An 18,880-nucleotide genomic window follows, 5' to 3' on the forward strand; every position below is an offset into this window, starting at 1 on the left:
TCGATTAGCTTTTCAAATACAAAAAAAAAAACTAAAAACGAGGAATAAAGATATTATTTCAGAATACATAACGTGGTTTTAAACATATTACGTTATAAAATATTGAGTAATGCCTTTAACATGAACTGGATTAACCTAAAAAAAGACAGAAGACACTATAAGAGAGCAGTGCTCGAGTTAAAGTCTTATAAAGGGTCCCCAGTTTTTGTGTTATTTATATATTTTGGTACTAAAATAATATTGGGGACCCCTTAAGTCTATTTTTTTTTTTTACTTGTCATGGGGGGTCTCTAATGCCTTATGTGGGGTCCTGGATCCCCCCTTTAGGTTTTTCAGGTCAAGTCAAGAATGTTTTTTTTGGTCAATGTAAGTCAAATAGGCATTTCAAGTCAAATAGCCTTTTCAAGTAAAGTAAGATTTCAAGTCAAGCACGTTTTAAGGTCGATTTCCACATCCCAGATTGTTATTAACAAAAGCAATAGTATATACATTCATTAATAGAAGAGACCCCTATGCGTTTCAAACCTATGTCCTCCAGAATAAATTATGAATAAAACATACAGTGCAGTATTTAGTCAGACAGTAGACACGGTGACAGTGCAGCACTGACCGGTACAGTTAATGTGTGTTAGTGCAAAAAACCTACTGAATACTGATAAATAAACATTGTAAACATTTGGTGGTACAGCAGCAGTTAATGATTATCATTAGAATGGATTATTATTTATTATTATAGCAGACATATAACAGCAGTTATTTATATAAATAATAAATATTTATAATGTTTTTTATGTTATAGTTTTATGATAATATCATTGTTATTATTATGATTGTAATCAATTAATTAATTAAACAAGTAATTACTATAGCAACGATTATAATAGTAATAATAATAATAATAACAATAATAATGCATTAAATCATTTATTGTATTATTATATTAATTATAACAATATTTATATAGATATATATAAAATATATAGCAAGAAGAAGAAGGAAAAATTGTTATTATTATTAATTACAATAATCGACTGGTCAAATATTCATTCAATAATTATAACTAGTTAATAGTGAATTGTTATTATTTATAATTATTGTAATAATTCGTATTATCATTATTATTATCGGTGTTTAAAAAGCATCACTGTCATTATTATTATTATTAATAATAATAATATTATTATTAATAATAATAATATTCACATTTCTTTCTTTGTACTTTTACGACCTTCCCCGGAAGAGAAGCTCGGCCCGTTGCGCATGCGCAGTCAGCGAGTTGTCCGGGAGAAAAGCCGAGGCCGCCATGTTGGTTCCGTCACCACGTGAAGACTCCTGATCCAAAAGCCAGTGAAGTTTCCGGGGGCGGATCATTATTTTTATTTTTATTAGCAGAACTTAGTGCAGGAGAAGATCGTTTCTGCTCTCTCCTCCTTCCTCTCTCCTCACAGCTCTGCTTCATGTCGACAGGCCAGTGAGAGCAGTGACAGCGATGCCCTCAGTAACACTGCCGCCCAAAGAGAACGCTCTCTTTAAGAGAATATTGGTAAGTTATGGGCTGTTTGAGCAAACTGCCCGCCTCAGGGGGCAACAGGTCACCTCAGGGCTGGTTAACTCACCGGGTTAGAGTTAACCACATGTCACCGGGAACGCGCTTTTTCTTTATTTAGACGGAGAAATCGAGTAAGTGTAGAAGTCGGAGGGCGTAGTGCAAATGACTTGAAGTCCCCTGTCCCAGTGCACTACATAGGTGATGATTAAGTGGCTCGTGCGCACTAGTTAGGTCTACTATATAGTCATTAGAAAGCGATTTGGAATTGGCCCATCTGGTTAGCAATGGTTTAAATAGTCCCTGACCTGTTTTATTCTGTTACACTTCCACATTATAATATATGTTAAAATATGTATAAATATAGATATATATATTTACTTATTGTACCAAATTATTATTATTTTATCTATGTATAAAGTCTAAACTAATCCAGACAAGTTGCTAAGTTACCTGACGCTTCCCATCGAACTTCCTCTTAATAAGTAAAAAAAAAAAAAAAAAAAAATTCGTGAAGAATTAATCAAATCTAATCTCATACGAAAGCAAAAAGACATTTTATTAATTTTCTTGTAGAAATTAAAAACGTTTGCATCGCAAGTGTGCTTCGAGTCTTCTGACATCACAAGCTGATTTGCATATTCATGTGTCATTTGCATATCAAATCGTGTTAAGTGAAGAACGGAGGAATTAAGTGAGCAGTAAAACACCTGGACGGGTGTCGTCCTAGGAAAATCATCATAATCATCGACGAACGACAGGGTGTGGAGTGATGAAGTGGAGTTACTGTTACGCGGTGGTATCAAAAAGTTTCAAGAAAGTACTTTTTATCTAGGTTTCCACACTATCACCTTCAAAATAGTCCTCTTCCTGCCATTTATCTCCTGGAAGTCCTTTTGAAGAACCTCGTGCACCTTCTGCGATTCAACCTGGATCTCTGCAACAGGGTCAAAAAGTTGTTCTAACTTGCTGTCCATGATGAAATCGCAGATGTAGTAACCCACGTCAAAAGAACACCACAGTTTTTAATGTCCACACGTCGATGTCTTTTGGCACACTGACATGAAGGTCAGTGCTCCCTGTGACTGTGCGTGCATCCTTGTGCTGCCATCTGTTGGCATGATTTGGTATGTCTAGTTTACTCCGCTAACACGGAGTAGCTTTAGGCACTGTGATACAAATTTCAGCTGATTACAAAATGCTTTTTATCTGCTTATAGATACATTTGGTTATAGGACGTCTGTGAAGCGCGTTAGTCCAAACACGTCTGCCGGATAAAATCCTCGACGCACATTTAAAAGAAAAATCACTTGCGCAGACAAATCGCGCAATTGGAAATTTGTCTGTAGGTCGCCGTAGGTGGATTAACTTGCAGATTGATGTTTGTCATTTCAAAGGTCTGTCATTAAAATAATTCGGTGTAATTACGTCTCTTATTCTACGTTCTGATTAATCAGAATCGAGCAGACTGGAGAATTGACCAAATCCATGGTATTTTTACGAGATATTGAGTAACGTGTTTGCTTTCTCTTTTTCTCATGTTCATCAGAGATGCTACGAGCACAAGCAGTACAGGAATGGCCTGAAGTTCTGCAAGCAGATCCTGTCCAACCCCAAGTTTGCAGAGCATGGGGGTGAGTTCGCTGTGAACGTATGATTGTTTAGACCTGTCTGTATGCTATATAAAATGTATATAAGGGGTTTAACTAACGGTACACAAAATTGTGTATATAAGTGCTTGTGTGTGTTGCACATTTTGATATTGAGTTTTCTAAAGATATGATCTGCTAACTTCATTCAGCAGACTTTAACAAATGTCCTCATTGCTTCCATCCTTCATTCATTCACTCCCTCGATACGTGGAATTGTCAGGATTTTCTCCTTTTAAGAGAAATTCTTGAAGCTGGACATAAAACACAAAAGAATCCATAGCGCTAGACTGTGGTAAAAACGGAAGTGTCAGCGATTTCGTGAGTGCTCACAGCAACATCCGAGTTTTACGACGCAATACAAATCGTATTTCCGGTACGGAGCGAGCAGCCACAGTGACACTGCGCTAACTCGAGTTTTTTTTTTTTTTTTCCCTTTTTTTTTTTTAACCTGTGGCATTGTTGTGTAAGTTTAATAATAATTATTAAAAAAAAACATTTGTCACGTCGTTTACAATGCGAGGCAGAGACTAAACAAACTTGCGGTCCGCCACTTAATGTTCCTGAGGTAACACTGAATTGAACTATTGTTCCTCACGTAAAAAGGATTGAATTTAGAACACAGAATCGAAACACTGTACCGTTACATCCCTGATTTAAATGTATATGTATATATGCGAGAAAAAAATTAATAAATATATGTATGTATGTATGTATGTATGTATGTATGTATGTATGTATATGCATGTGAATGAAATCACTGTCTCTGTACTGTTTACCGTCTTCCTATCAGAGACACTGGCCATGAAAGGACTGACTCTGAACTGTCTGGGAAGAAAAGACGAGGCGTACGATCTGGTCAGAAGAGGCCTCCGTAATGACCTGAAGAGTCATGTCTGTATCCTTAACAGCGCCTGGGCGTGATCATTTGTTTATTAGTTGTTCGGATGTAATTTCTCTTTGTATTTTCTAAAACAGGAACAAGGTTTTAAAGAACTACCATAAACGACAAAAAAAACACCTCGTAGTATGTATGTGTGTGTGTGGTTTCCTGTCCTTGACTCCGACCCCACAGGCTGGCACGTATACGGTTTGCTGCAGCGCTCCGATAAGAAATATGACGAAGCCATCAAGTGCTACAGAAACGCACTGAAATGGGACAAAGACAACCTGCAGATCCTGCGAGACCTCTCGCTGCTGCAGATCCAGATGAGGGACCTCGAGGGATACAGGGTGAGGAAGACGGAGAAAGAGCGAGCGAATGCGTTCTGCACCAGCGGTGCGCAAACTCATTCCTTTTTTGCGTTGTTTCCGTTTTTCCTAGGAGACCAGGTATCACCTGCTGCAGCTGCGTCCGGCTCAGAGAGCCTCATGGATCGGATACGCCATCGCCTATCACCTGCTGCAGGACTACGAGATGGCGGCCAAAATCGTGGAGGAGTTCCGCAAAACCCAGCAGGCATGTCGCAAGCTTACACCTTTTTAACCACTGTTCCTTCAGCACTTTTTATAGATACTGACCACTGCAGACCAGGAACATCACACAAGAGCTGCAGTTTTTCCAGACATCTAGAACCCATATTCATTTAGGTGGCACCAAATGTCCTTACATTACAGTTCCATCATTGTTGAGGTGTACAGTTCAGTGATTGGTGCTTAAGAAGAGAAATGTAAAAATGTATGAGTAAAAATCTGGTAATTTTCCAGAAACTTTCAATGGGAACTTCATCTGAGGAATCTAGGAAATATTCCAAGATGGGAATTTATGGGAATTAATCAGAAATGTTTGGGAATTTATATAAACTGTATCGTATCCGAACATCCATATGAAAAAAATTTTTGGTCATAAGATGAAACGCGTGCAAATTTAATACAGATTTACAAAATGACATTTTTGACTTTGATTTAATTGTTCATCTAAGAAGTTTTTTTTCACTACAATTAAGCTCCCTGTTAACTTGCAATTTTGTAAATTCCCAGTTTATTCCCATTAATTCCCATTGAAGTTTTCAGTCTTGGAAATTCCAACTCAGAGTGCAGAGGTACGGTTCTGGTCACTTGTACCTCAGGAGCATGTTTAACATGACAGAGAGAGAAAAAAAGACAGAGGGAGAAAGAAATTGTTTTAAAGGATTATTAATTGTTACAAAAAAGTTGTACAGTGTGATCAAGTCCATTTTAGAAAAGTTTCCGGATTCATGGTGGCGTCTCATCATTGTGAACTCGCTGTTTGAGGATGATAACATTTTTATATTCTTTTACACGACGTATGTGTGTGTGTGTGTGTGTGTGTGTGTGTGTGTGTGTGTAGAAGTTCTATATTAACATACAGTACTCGTTTTTTCCGTTTCAGACCTCTCCAGATAAAGTGGACTACGAATACAGCGAGCTGCTGTTGTATCAGAATCAAGTGCTGCGAGAGGCCGGGCTTTACAAAGAAGCTCTCGATCACCTGATCACCTACGAGAAACAGATCTGTGACAAACTGGCTGTGGAGGAAACCAAAGGTGGGTTTCATTTTTGTCATGTTACTGAGGACACACAATAATGACCCCTGACTTTTTTTGGAGACTCGGAAATGTTTTGTAAATGTAGAGCGTAGATTTTGTCACCATTGTTTCTTTGATACATTTATTTCTCTTCTCAAACGTAACATAGGAGAGCTGTTGCTGGTGTTGGATCGAGCCAGTGAAGCCACTGAGGTTTATCGCCATCTGCAGGAGAGAAACCCGGAGAACTGGAGCTACTACCAGGGGCTGGAGAAAGCGTTGAAACCAGGTACCCAAACACGCGCACACAAACTCCCTGATTACAGCATCTCCTCACTATTGACGCCTAACTGTGTGTGTGTGTGTGTGTGTGTGTGTGTGTGTGTGTGTGTGTGTGTGTGTGTGTGTGTGTGTGTGTGTGTGTGTGTGTGTGTGTGTGTGTGTGTTAGGAAATGTGAAGGAGAGGCAGCAGATCTATGAAGACGTCTGGGTGAAGTTCCCTAAAAGTTTAGTGCCCAGGAGGCTTCCGCTCAACTTCCTCGCAGGTAAGTGTTTTATGTTCTCGTTCAAGGATACTGACAATCCATGAAGCCACACCCCTTTACTGGGACTGACAGGCACTGAGACCACTCCTCCTCTAAGAAGACTGACAGGCACTGAGACCACTCCTCCTCTAAGAAGACTGACAGGCACTGAGACCACTCCTCCTCTAAGAAGACTGACAGGCACTGAGACCACTCCTCCTTTACAAAGACTGACAGGCACTGAGACCACTCCTCCTCTACAAAGACTGACAGGCACTGAGACCACTCCTCCTCTACAAAGACTAACAGGCACTGAGACCACACCTGCTTTATTGGGACTGACAGGCACTGAGACCACGCCTCCTCTACAAAGACTGACAGGCTCTGACACCACTCCTCCTTTACAAAGACTGACATGCTCTGAGATCACTCCTCTTCTACAAAGACTGACAGGCACTCAAGCAACATTGTTTTTACTGGGACTGACAGGCACTGAGGCAACACCTCTTTATAAGAATAATGGGAGAAACAACCCAAAAGTAGGTGTGTCAAGCTTGTAGCATCAAATTTAAAAATATTGTTGGTGTCAAAAGCGCTTCAACAAAGTATTGAGCCAAGGCTGTGAATACTTAAGTAAATGTTTTAATAAAGTAACGAAGATTTTGGCATAATGGGGTATTGTTTGTCGAATTTTGAGGAAAATAATGAATTCAATTCATTTTGGAATTAATCTGTAACATAACAAAAATTTTGAAGAACAAAAAGTGAAGCGCTGTGAATACTTTCCAGATGCACTGTAGATATTAAAGCCATGCTGCTTCCATTGAGTCTGAGGATGACTGATATGAGAGAGGGAATCACACAGTGTCAAAAATATCTGACTACTATATTACACTATTGACATTTTCAAACTTTTGTCCAAAGCTCCTGCAATTCTGTAAAGACCGGTAACCTGATAGGAATCAGCAGCGACCCACATTCATTATTGACTCATTAAAATAAAGGAATCAAATTATTAATGGCTGTTGTTTAGTTATAAAAAGTAGACTGCTCCATTAATCCATGGACATCCCCCCCCCCCCCCCCCCTCCTTTGGATCTGTTCAGGAGAGAAGTTCAGGGAGTGTCTGGATCATTACCTGAGGGTCAACTTCAGTAAAGGATGTCCTCCTCTTTTCACTACGCTGAAATCTCTTTATCACGACAAGGAAAAGGTGCGAGACAGATTTGAGTTAAAGTGTGTGTGTGTGTGTGTGTGTGTGTGTGTGTGTGTGTGTGTGTGTGTGTGTTGGAAGATATAACTCTGAACATGCTCCTGCTTGTAATTTGTCTTATGGCAGGTGTCAGTCATCGAGCAGATGGTGGTTGGGTATGAGGCGAGTTTGAGAAGCTCCAGGATGTTCAGCCAAAATGGTAAGTCATCAGTGTCACAGAATAAAACACTGGGCATCTGTGGATTGTGTGGAAAAAATAGTGTATGGATGTGAAATGTGAAGTATAACAGCACACTACAGCCGCCCAGAAGAGCATACAAGAGCTGTAACTGAACCAACCCGAACACAGTAGAACATGTTCTCCACTGTTACTAGGAGATTGCAAAACAAACAAACTCACTCGTGCAAGGATTGTAGCTCTGTTTGGATGTGTGTGTGTGTGTGTGTGTGAGAGCAAACCACAAGAATAATTGCAGGCAGCAAAACAAGTCATAAAATCTGCTGCCTTCTCAAATGTTGAAAAATTTCTTCAATGATCATGGTGTTTAAATCACCATCGAAACCAGATCCAGAAAGGATTTCACACACACTTAAATAAAAATTACCTGCATTCTGGTTATTTGACTTACTGTCAGCTCGAACCACTCGGACCATCCTACTCTGCTTTCTGCCATCAACAGGGCTTCTTAGTCAATGGATGTTTTATGGTTTCAGTCTGGAGGCTTCCACAAGTTTGGGAAATACTCGGTGAAATAACGGTGTTTCTATTAAAATGTCAAAGTGTTGAGTCCTTTGGATTTTGGTTGTATAGTCATATGTAGGTTCTTATAGGTATACGTTGATTTACTGTGTGTCGTAGTGATGATAAGCTTCAGCAAAGTGCATCTGCATTAAAGCTTTTCGTATCGTGATGCATCGTTTTTAAAATATGCGCATAATTTTATTTATGCATAAGTACATGCGCTACTTTTATTTCGCTGTTTCTCGAGCGCGTTCTCTCAGCACCGCTGCTGCTACGTGAATATGACGTATCACAACACTACAGAAAACGAGGCGTGTCACATAGAATACAGATTAACATGGCAGAGGTAGAGCTGTAACTTCCTGGAGATGGAACAGGAAAAAAAAAACGTCTGGTTTAAAAATATTTTTTCTTTCTTTGGACTATAAAAGTCGTGTTTGTGAAGTTGCCATGCATGTTTGTGAAGTTGCCATGCAAATATATTATGTTCAAATACTCTTAAAAGCATCTATTATGCAGACCAAAAGTACGTCAGTAGTAACTCCTAATTTGTGTGTGGTGTGCAGATGATGGAAGAACTGAACCTCCAACCACCCTGCTGTGGGTTCAGTATTTCCTCGCTCAGCATTTCGATTATCTCAGACAGCACGCTGTCGCTCTGGAGTACATCAACGCGGCCATCGAAAGCACCCCGACACTTATAGAGCTGTTTCTCATCAAGGCCAAGATCTACAAGGTAGAACACACAGACTTGTTATGAGTTCGAGAAGCGTTATTCTGTATATTTACAGTAAAGAGATGCTGTGTTTTTGTGTATCGTATAAGAATGAAGGTTTTGAGGTTGACCTTTCCAGTGTAGATCTGCTTAGAAAATCTATCCTGGTCTTAAAATCTGTCACAGACAGGAAACAGGATTTTGTCCTCAATCTTGAGCAATTTTCCAGGCCTTGATTATGAATGAGGATCTCCACAGCATGATGCTACCCCCACCATGCTTCACTTTGGTTGATTAGGTTGATTTATTATTTCAAGTAGGGCTGCAACTATCGATTATTTTAGTAATCGAGTATTCTACCGATTATTCCATCGAGTAATCAGATAAGAAGTACTTTTTCTTTATGAAAGAGCAACATTAAATATTCAAGAGAAAATAAGACGGTTCTCTTAAAATTAATTTTGTTTCCTTTTTTTTCCATTTTTATTGCTGAAATTGCATAAACGAATATCTGTGAAAACCCATTTAATGCCATATTACATCAAAATGCAAACTGCACCCTGGGCCTCCTCACCTCCACTACAGCAGTACCAGACATTACTAACACCCTTGTGGCTGAATGAATCCAACGTCTAGTTGAGCATCTTCCCAGAACAGTGGAAGTTATTATAACAGCAAATTGGGATTTAATGTGGATTGGGATTTTCAAAAAGCACATATGACTCTCTTATAGTCAGGTGTCCACATACTTCAATAGTGTATATTGGGTTTTCTGCACTATGTAGAGTCTAAGCATAAATGTTATACCTTATAAAGTAAGCACCTGTAGAGAAAAGCAACCAGTGTTTGAGGTTAGAATGTGATTTCTCGTTTTTTTTTTTTTTTTTTAACTAAATCTGTTTCTTATTTCTGGTTGTTTTTTTTCTCCGTCATCTGTAGCATGCAGGAAATATACAGGAAGCTGCACGATGGATGGATGAGGCTCAGGCACTCGACACTGCGGATCGCTTCATCAACTCTAAATGCGCCAAATACCTGCTCAGAGCTGGACTGGTCAAAGAGGCCGAGGAGATGTGCTCCAAATTTACCCGGGTTGGTGCATGTGAAAAAGTGGTCGTAGCCATACTGTAAATATTTAGACCAAAGCACTGAGGGGAAACTTTGGCAATGTTTTAATAATAGAGGTTACCCGAGATCGGGTTTGCCGATAAATGGGCACCGATAGTTGTTTGCTGGAACTATCAGCAAAAATCCATACCAATAGTTTTTCCGGGTGGTGGCTGAGAAGGTCCACTGTCATTATACTGTACTAGAGCGGCCTCTAGAGGCGAATCACGGACATCATGTGCTGTTTGTTTTGACACGCCCTCCAGTTCTCACCTCATTCATGTTCGTTAACTTAATAAAAAAATGTATTAGTAAATTTTGAAATTAACAAAACGATACTTCTAAAGCATTTATTAACTTCAGTTAATATTGCAATGTTACAGGGAATCTTACCCTAACGGTCATGCTTAAAATGGCCGTCTTTTAAAGGTCTTCTCAAAGGCCATGGAATTTGTATTATTTTTTATTTTATTTTTATCCAGTATCCATTTTCTAAACAATCGGTTGGTTAATCGTTTTTTGGCAAGTACAATCCAGCTACCGCTAACGATATAATCCACTATCGTTCGTCCTCTAACAACAAAAGCTTTTCTAACGATCTGTGCTGAAAACGTGTGCGCGTTTCAGGAAGGCACGTCTGCGGTGGAGAACCTGAACGAGATGCAGTGCATGTGGTTTCAGACCGAGTGCGCTCTGGCGTACAAGGCCATGAACAAATACGGAGACGCGCTCAAGAAGTGCCACGAAATCGAGCGAGTAAGTTAAACCGCAGGCTTTCGGAAATTTGTTTTTAACCGCAAACATTGCGGCGTGGTCGTTAATTCCTCCTTTGTGTCTGCAGCACTTTGTAGAGATAACGGACGACCAGTTCGACTTCCACACGTACTGCATGAGGAAGATGACCCTGCGCTCTTACGTGGCTCTGCTCAAGCTGGAGGACGGGTTGCGCATGCACCCGTTTTACTCTAAAACTGCGCAAACTGCAATCCAGATCTACCTCAACCTCCACGACAACCCGCTGAGCGACGACAGCAAGGAGTCCCAGGCAGACAGCGGTAAATCTACACACACACACACACACATGCTTTAAAGGAGCACTTTATCAATGTTTAGAGCCCTCTGCTGTCTGAAAGGTGAATTACAATGTAAAAAGCTTGAGAGACTCAAAGTCTTTGAGAGATTCAGAGACTCAAAACTTGTGTATAAATATCACAGCAAAAAAATTCATACAACAAAGAATCTGTGTCTTTTCACAGTCTATGCCAGGGGTCCCCAAAAATATCTTAAAAGATTTAATTATATGTTTTACTCAAATCATATCTGTATTTAATAATCAAGTTTGGCTTTCAAACTAAAATTTCCATGAATTATCAATAAGGGTTGAGGCACCAATAGTTAATTGCTGGAACTATCGGCCAAAAAATTCATACCTATAGTTTTTCCGGGCTCTGGTCCACTGTCAATACGAGAGCGGCCTCTAGAGGCGAATCACTGACACTACACACTGTTTGCTTTTACACGAGAGACTGCGTGCTGCACTCTATATTGTATATTATTTATAATTTATTAATTATGTTTATTAATTAATATATTTATATTTATTTCCTTTAGCACATTTTCATGATTTAGTACTGAATTTTTATTTTGGACTGTTAATGTATATATTTATTAATGCAAGTCTCTGCCCTTCACCCCCTTCCCCCTCTCCCCCCCTCCAAAGTGAACTTGACTGACAAGGAGATGAAAAAACTGCGGAACAAACAGAGACGAGCGCAGAAGAAAGCCCAGCTGGAAGAGGAGAAGAAGAACGCAGAGAAAGAGAAACAACTGAAAAACCAGAAGAAAAAGAAGGAGGAGGATGAGGAGGAGGTCGGAGGGCCCAAAGAGGAGCTCGTACCCGAGAAACTGGCGAAGGTGTGTTCTGTTGGAAAACAAAAATAGTTCTATAGGTGGCCATTTAAGACCTTTAACTCCAACCCATGTAAATCAGATCTTTATGGAGATAGAAAGAAAATCAGCCTCGCTTCACTATATTGTGTTTTCTTCGAATAACAAGATTTTAGGATCTCGAATACGTGGCTGATGTTTGTGGATATTAAAACCATTTAAAACACACTCAGTCCCATTTTGCTCTTATAAGAACCGCCACTCTTCTGGTTCCATTAGATTTAATGGAGATTTGTGCCCAAAAGGATGTTAGTAAATTCAGGTACTGATGCAGGTGAGGAGGCCTGGGTGTGCAATCAGCCTTCACATTCACCCCAAAGGTGTTCATTAGGGTTGAGATCAGAGCTCTATAGCAGGAGAACCACTCCAACCCATGTAAAGCAGATATTCATGAAGCAGGCTTTGTGTACAGGGGTGGGGTAATGCTGGAACAGGTTTGGATCTCCTAGTTCAGGTGAAGGGAAAATTTCATGCTACAACATCCAAAGATAATTTATATACTACAGTGAGGAAAATAAGTATTTGAACACTCTGCTATTTTGCAAGTTTTCCCACTTAGAAATCATGGAGGGGTCTGAAATTGTCATCGTAGGTGCATGTCCACTGTGAGAGACATAATCTAAAAAAAAAAATCCAGAAATCACAATGTATGATTTTTAACTATTTATTTGTATGATACAGCTGCAAATAAGTAATTGAACACCTGAGAAAGTCAATGTTAATATTCGGTACAGGAGCCTTTGTTTGCAATTACAGATGTCAAACGTTTCCTGTAGTTTTTCACCAGGTTTGCACACACTGCAGGAGGGATTTTGGCCCACTCCTCCACACAGATCTTCTCTAGATCAGTCAGGTTTCTGGCCTGTCGCTGAGAAACACGGAGTTTGAGCTCCCTCCAAAGATTCTCTATTGGGTTTAGGTCTGGAGACTGGCTAGGCCATGCCAGAACCTTGATATGCTTCTTACAGAGCCACTCCTTGGTTATCCTGGCTGTGTGCTTCGGGTCATTGTCATGTTGGAAGACCCAGCCTCGGCCCATCTTCAATGCTCTAACTGAGGGAAGGAGGTTGTTCCCCAAAATCTCGCAATACATGGCCCCGGTCATCATCTCCTTAATACAGTGCAGTCGCCCTGTCCCATGTGCAGAAAAACACCCCCAAAGCATGATGCTACCACCCCCATACTTCACAGTAGGGATGGTGTTCTTGGGATGGTACTCATCATTCTTCTTCCTCCAAACACGTTTAGTGGAATTATGACCCATAAGTTCTATTTTGGTCTCATCTGACCACATTACTTTATCCCATGACTCCTCTGGATCATCCAAATGGTCATTGGCAAACTCCCAATGTAGTTCTGGGCTGATTTCTCACCTTCCTTAGGGTCATTGAGACCCCACGAGGTGAGATCTTGCATGGAGCCCCAGTCCGAGGGAGATTGACAGTCATGTTTAGCTTCTTCCATTTTCTAATGATTGCTCAACAGTGGACCTTTTTTCACCAAGCTGCTTGGCAATTTCCCCGTAGCCCTTTCCAGCCTTATGGAGGTGTACAATTTTGTCTCTAGTGTCTTTGGACAGCTCTTTGGTCTTGGCCATGTTAGTAGTTGGATTCTTACTGATTGTATGGGGTGGACAGGTGTCTTTATGCAGCTAACGACCTCAAACAGGTGCATCTAATCTAGGATAATAAATGTAGTGGAGGTGGACATTTTAAAGGCAGACTAACAGGTCTTTGAGGGTCAGAATTCTAGCTGATAGACATGTGTTCAAATACTTATTTGCAGCTGTATCATACAAATATATAGTTAAAAAATCATACATTGTGATTTCTGGATTTTTTTTTTTGATTATGTCTCTCACAGTGGACATGCACCTACAATGACAATTTCAGACCCTCCATGATTTCTAAGTGGGAGAACTTGCAAAATAGCAGAGTGTTCAAATACTTATTTTCCTCACTGTATAAATGTGTATATCTCACAAAAGTGAGTGCACCCCTCACATTTCAACAACCATTATAGCATATCTACTCGAGGGACAATACTATAGAAATGAAACTTTAATATATACTCATGCATGACTTATGGACGACTGCTGACTTCGGCAGATCGAGAATCCCCTAGAAGAAGCGGTGAAGTTCCTGATTCCTCTGAAGAACCTGGTAAAGAACAGAATCGAGACGCACCTCCTGGCCTTCGAGATCTACTTCCGCAAAGGTGAGCGGACAAGCCGTGGAGCTGAGGCTTGGTTCAGAGCCTGACGTTGCATGAAACTTGTATGAAGTAATATACAGTTTACAAAAGTTAGTGCACCCCTCTATTTCAGCAACCATTTTAGCATCTTCTCAAGGGTCAAAACTATAGAAATGAAAGTTGGAGATTTAACTTTCATTTAAAGTTTAAAGGAGTCGTTGTGCAGCTTGTACACCAGTACAGATTTACTGTCCTCTAAAAACAACTCAACATACAGCCATTATTCTCTAAATAACTGGTAACAAAAGTGAGTACCCCCTCAGTGATGATAGCTGTATGTTGTGTAACTGTGTAAAAGCCACATGTACTCTGTTTCGTTCATCTGCCTCAGTGTCATCGCCGTGTGTGTGTGTGTGTGTGTGTGTGTGTGTGTGTGTGTTTTCACAGAAAAGTATCTGCTGATGCTGCAGTCAGTGAAGAGAGCGTACACTTTAGACCTTGACCACCCCTGGCTTCACCAGTGCCTCATCCGATTCTTCAAAGGAGGTGTGTGTGTGTGTGTGTGTGTGTGTGTGTGTGTGTGTGTGTGTGTGTGTGTGTGTGTGTGTGTGTGTGTGTGTGTGTGTGTGTGTGTGTGTGTGGATACACACAAGCAGCAGTGTTGTATATTCTGTTCTCCACTCAGTCATGATTATAGACTCTGTATCACAACCTCATTCATTTGCTGTGTGTGTGTGTGTTGACAGTGGCTGACGGTAAGAATCTGCCCAAGCCCGTACACACTGTTCTCAAGCAGGAGATCACACGATTGTTTGGAGAGAGTGACCCAAAAACCTACAACAAGAACTTTCTGAGCAAGCACTCCAGCTCCATACCTCACAGATTAGCAGGTACACACACACACACACACACACACACACACACACACACACACACACACACCCCTGAAAACTATACAATGCTCCATATTCAGCCAAAGCAGGGGTCAGAACAAAATTTTACATGATGGAAAAGCTGCTGAAGAAGAATGCACGTAGGATCTGATGGACCTTTCATAACACAAATAGAAGTTCTCCTGCGAATTGGAAGGCACCCAAGCGTGTAGAGACTTCTCTAAAGTACCCTGTCGTGTCAAAATTTCACTTTGCTGGATTTATTGGCCCAAACCTCCATGTCGATATCTCCGTGAACACATAGAGTCCTGACCTTCTCAATCCCACTGAACACCTTTGGAATGAAATGGGACCCTGATTTGCACCCCGACCCCCTCATCCAACACCAGTGCTGGATTTTATAAGATTTTTATCCTTGTGATCCTGCATCACAGAGATGCTCTTCATATTTTGGAATCTAAGGTCAAATATGTGCAGTATTCATGTGTGTGTGTTTCTTGTAGGTGCTAAGATGATGGTGTATCTGGATCCCTCCACTGAGAGCACAGCCGCCGAGTTGGCTACATCCCTGGACAAGTCTCTCACCGGCAGAACCATCAAGGTACCAATAATTGGACTCATGTTACATTAGGGACAGTTAAGAACCACCGAAATGAAAATTCTTGGCCGAAACCGAAAACCGAAAAAGGAGGAAAGCAAGGCCGAAAACCGAAACACCGAAAGAAATTATGCCAATTATTATTACTATTGCATTTATGGCTATGACTGTGTACTAAACTTACTAAAATCAAGGCATTTCAATTGCATAAATTAAATATTAAAGTTTCAAAGAATAAATCAATTACAAATTATGAAAATATTTATTTATAGCACATTGCAACAATGCACAGGATAAACATTTTTTAATTCAAACTTAAATGTTTAACTTAAATGCACTGATGTGTACATTAAATAATAATGTACAGGCCCTCTGGCCTGCTGAAAGGTTGTAAAATTAAATATGTTCTTTCATAAAAACAAAGTGCATTCAGAACAAGTGCAACTGCTTAAAGATACAATACAACAATATCACTGCGAAACTTCCTGCCTTTTCAAAAACGTCCACAAACGGAGTGCGCGTGCTCGGAGGGGTTTTGCTTTTCTGTGCGTTTGCGTTTCTCTCATATTCAGCATAGGGATCGGGATGTTTGGATTTCAAGTTAAACCCGACGTGGAGAAAGTCTTTGCAGACGCAAACTATCTTGAAATTTTGGCATTACATGTTTTGCAAATCGCTATCCGTGGGTCTTTCTCATATATACTGAAATACGTCCACACCGCAGACATGTTGTTTTAGACATGCACGTGCAGGCAGTGGCTTCTGTTTGCGTCATCACAACAAACTGTTTCCTTTGGGCCATTTTCGGCCGAAAATTTTCGGTGGCCGAATATTCGGTGCATCCCTAGTTTTTAGGTCATGTTTCAGTTGAATTTCGGTACAGTTAGGGTGCGTTTGCTCTTTGTTCTAACGTGCTGTCCATGATGAAATTGTAGATGTGGTACCGCTCGTGGTCAGAACAGCACCAATTACACCATTAGTCTCAACTTTTTGATACCACCTCATACAAATATTTGAAAATTGTTTCATTCTGTGCTCACGTAAGTCTCTGTGTGTGTCTGTGTGTGTCTGTGTGTGTCTGTGTGTGTCTGTGTGTGTCTGTGTGTGTCTGTGTCTGTCTGTGTGTGTCTGTGTCTGTCTGTGTGTGTGTGTGTGTGTGTGTGTGTGTGTGCGCGCACCTGTCAGACATGCACCGAGGTCTTGCAGGGCTTAAAGGACGGCAGCTTGGGTTCAGAGCAGCAGAATGTCCTGGAGTCGTACCGCTCTTTCTGCCACGGGCTCTACCCTTACTGCCTGGCCTTTATGCCACCCGGTTACCAGGACAACGCTGCCATCACCACCAATGGAGACCTGCCCTCCGGCGACCACGAGGACGTGACCAACGAGATATGAGACGTTTGGGGAAGGGGGGAGTTTGGATTGTGTTTGGGTTTGTGTGGTTGGATTTCAATATGCCTGAGATGTGACTCTACTGTAGAAACCGGACCGGGACTCTCACCTGCACGGCAGTACGCCTGTTTTTACATTTGATTTTGATTCTTTTCTTTTCTTGCTTTCATTCTTCCGTTCCTTTTCTTTCTTACTTTTATTATTAACATTGCTGACGACTACTCTCAAGAAAAAGAAAAAAAAATAACCGACCCCCGAGAGAACAGAGCGTAGATGAAGACGGCTGATACGCGCACCTGCTTCTTATGATTTTAAGAGTAATTTATATAAAAGAATGTTCGAGAACAAAAAAATAGGAGCGCTCATCGAGTCAGGTGGCCGAGTACCAAACGTGTGAGGGGCGGAGCTTATAACAGGGTGCAGGTAAAGGTGTGTGCAGGGGGTGGAGTTAAAGATCCGGTTAGGACTTCCTGCACAGCTGCTACAAGAAAAGACTGTGACGTCTCTCTCTCTCTCTCTCTCTCTCTCTCTCTCTCTCTCTCTCTCTCTCTCTCTCTCTCTCTCTCTCTCTCTCTCTCTCTCTCTCTCTCTCTCTCTCTCTCTCTCTCTCTCTCTCTCTCTCTCTTTTTTTTACCCCCCTTAATTTTTTTTTGTCTGCTTTCGTCTTTTTTTTTTGGGTTTCTTTTCATCGTCTTCCAAATTTGTTCGGTGTCCCGACGCTTTGAGTGTTTTCTGCTCATAACCGTATCCAACACCCTCTGTTCATTTTTTGTTTTGTTTTGGAATCTGCTGCCATAATTTCAAGAACATGAGCCTCCCTGCCCTTCATACCACCGTCTAAACTCGGGATCGTCCACGCGACACCTTTACAAATAAAACAAATTGAATTTCAGAGGATATGAGGACAAATACGCTGAAGTGCAGACGTTTGCACACCCTTTGGACAAAAATAAAGAACACAGATTTATGTAACAAGCAGTTCATGTGTTATTTATATCTCCAAAAAAAATGGTGTAAAATGTAAACAATGCGATTTGCAAATTAAATCCATATTTTATTCACAATAGAAAATAGAAATATTTTTTTGAGGGGGCGAACAAAAGTCTGGAAAAGGTAAGTGTAAACGAAACAGTTGTAAAAAATTTTTTTAACTAATGAGGTTAATTGTCAGCAGGTCAGTAAGAATAAAAAGTGTATCTTAGAGCAGCAGAGTCAGAAGTAAAGATGGGCGGAGCTTCACCAGTCTGTGAAAGACTACAATTTTCGTCATAAAATTCCAAGATATCCAGTTATATATCATTTACAATAAATATCAAAAGTTTCAAAGAATGTGGGGAAATCTCTGCACAAGGGACAAGGATGAAAATCAATGTGATCTTCAGGTGCATTCACAAGTCATTATTCTGTAATGGAAATCACATTGACTCATTAACAGTTTGCATGTGAGCCTCAAATACAGGTTAAATCTTTATCATGCAAAGAAGAAAGCATGCATGAACGTGCTCCAGAAATGCAGTCATCCTCTCTGGGCCGTAGCTCGTTAAAAATGTTTAGTGGCGGAACTGGAAAGTTCTGGAGTCAGACGATTTCATTTTGGAAACCATGGACAACATGTCCTCCGAACTAAAGAGGATAGGGACCATCTGCCTTCTCAGCGCTCATTTCAAAAAGCCACATCTCAGATGGTATTGAGTGCTTTAGTGCCTGTGGAATGGGTGATGGGTGAAACAGTGATTTTCTTTCAAGCCCAGACTATAGAATATAATATACACTATATGGCTAAAAGTATGTGGACTCCTGGCCATCACTCTCGTATATGATTTGTCCGCAAACAGCTAACAGCACAATGCTAGCAAGTCTTTATATGTTGTATTA

The 18,880-nt window shown here is 40.6% G+C and overlaps 1 protein-coding gene across 1 annotated transcript; it reads left to right on the forward strand.

The window, feature by feature from the left end:
- The first annotated feature begins 1,249 nt into the window (after positions 1-1,249).
- naa15a (N-alpha-acetyltransferase 15, NatA auxiliary subunit a) lies at positions 1,250-17,872 on the forward strand. Its single transcript, XM_083560591.1, has 20 exons — positions 1,250-1,543; positions 3,096-3,180; positions 3,989-4,093; positions 4,271-4,428; positions 4,520-4,654; positions 5,549-5,702; positions 5,854-5,973; positions 6,134-6,229; positions 7,315-7,421; positions 7,548-7,620; positions 8,730-8,899; positions 9,818-9,970; positions 10,613-10,741; positions 10,827-11,040; positions 11,706-11,899; positions 14,041-14,149; positions 14,573-14,671; positions 14,872-15,015; positions 15,522-15,619; positions 16,802-17,872. Exons 1-20 carry the CDS (start codon positions 1,490-1,492, stop codon positions 17,006-17,008), a joined length of 2,604 nt encoding a protein of 867 aa, XP_083416717.1. The 5' UTR covers positions 1,250-1,489; the 3' UTR covers positions 17,009-17,872.
- The last annotated feature ends 1,008 nt before the right edge of the window (positions 17,873-18,880 follow it).

Source organism: Silurus aristotelis, assembly GCF_946808225.1.
Source record: "Silurus aristotelis genome assembly, chromosome: 14".
NCBI classification, from domain to species: Eukaryota; Metazoa; Chordata; class Actinopteri; order Siluriformes; family Siluridae; genus Silurus; species Silurus aristotelis.

Excerpts from the sequence above, each read along its gene's own strand:
- naa15a (XM_083560591.1), top strand. The coding sequence starts at position 1,490 with ATGCCCTCAGTAACACTGCCGCCCAAAGAGAACGCTCTCTTTAAGAGA. Across the intron at positions 6,230-7,314 it reads TCCGCTCAACTTCCTCGCAG|GAGAGAAGTTCAGGGAGTGT; the intron begins GTAAGTGTTTTA and ends GGATCTGTTCAG. Across the intron at positions 11,900-14,040 it reads TACCCGAGAAACTGGCGAAG|ATCGAGAATCCCCTAGAAGA; the intron begins GTGTGTTCTGTT and ends TGACTTCGGCAG.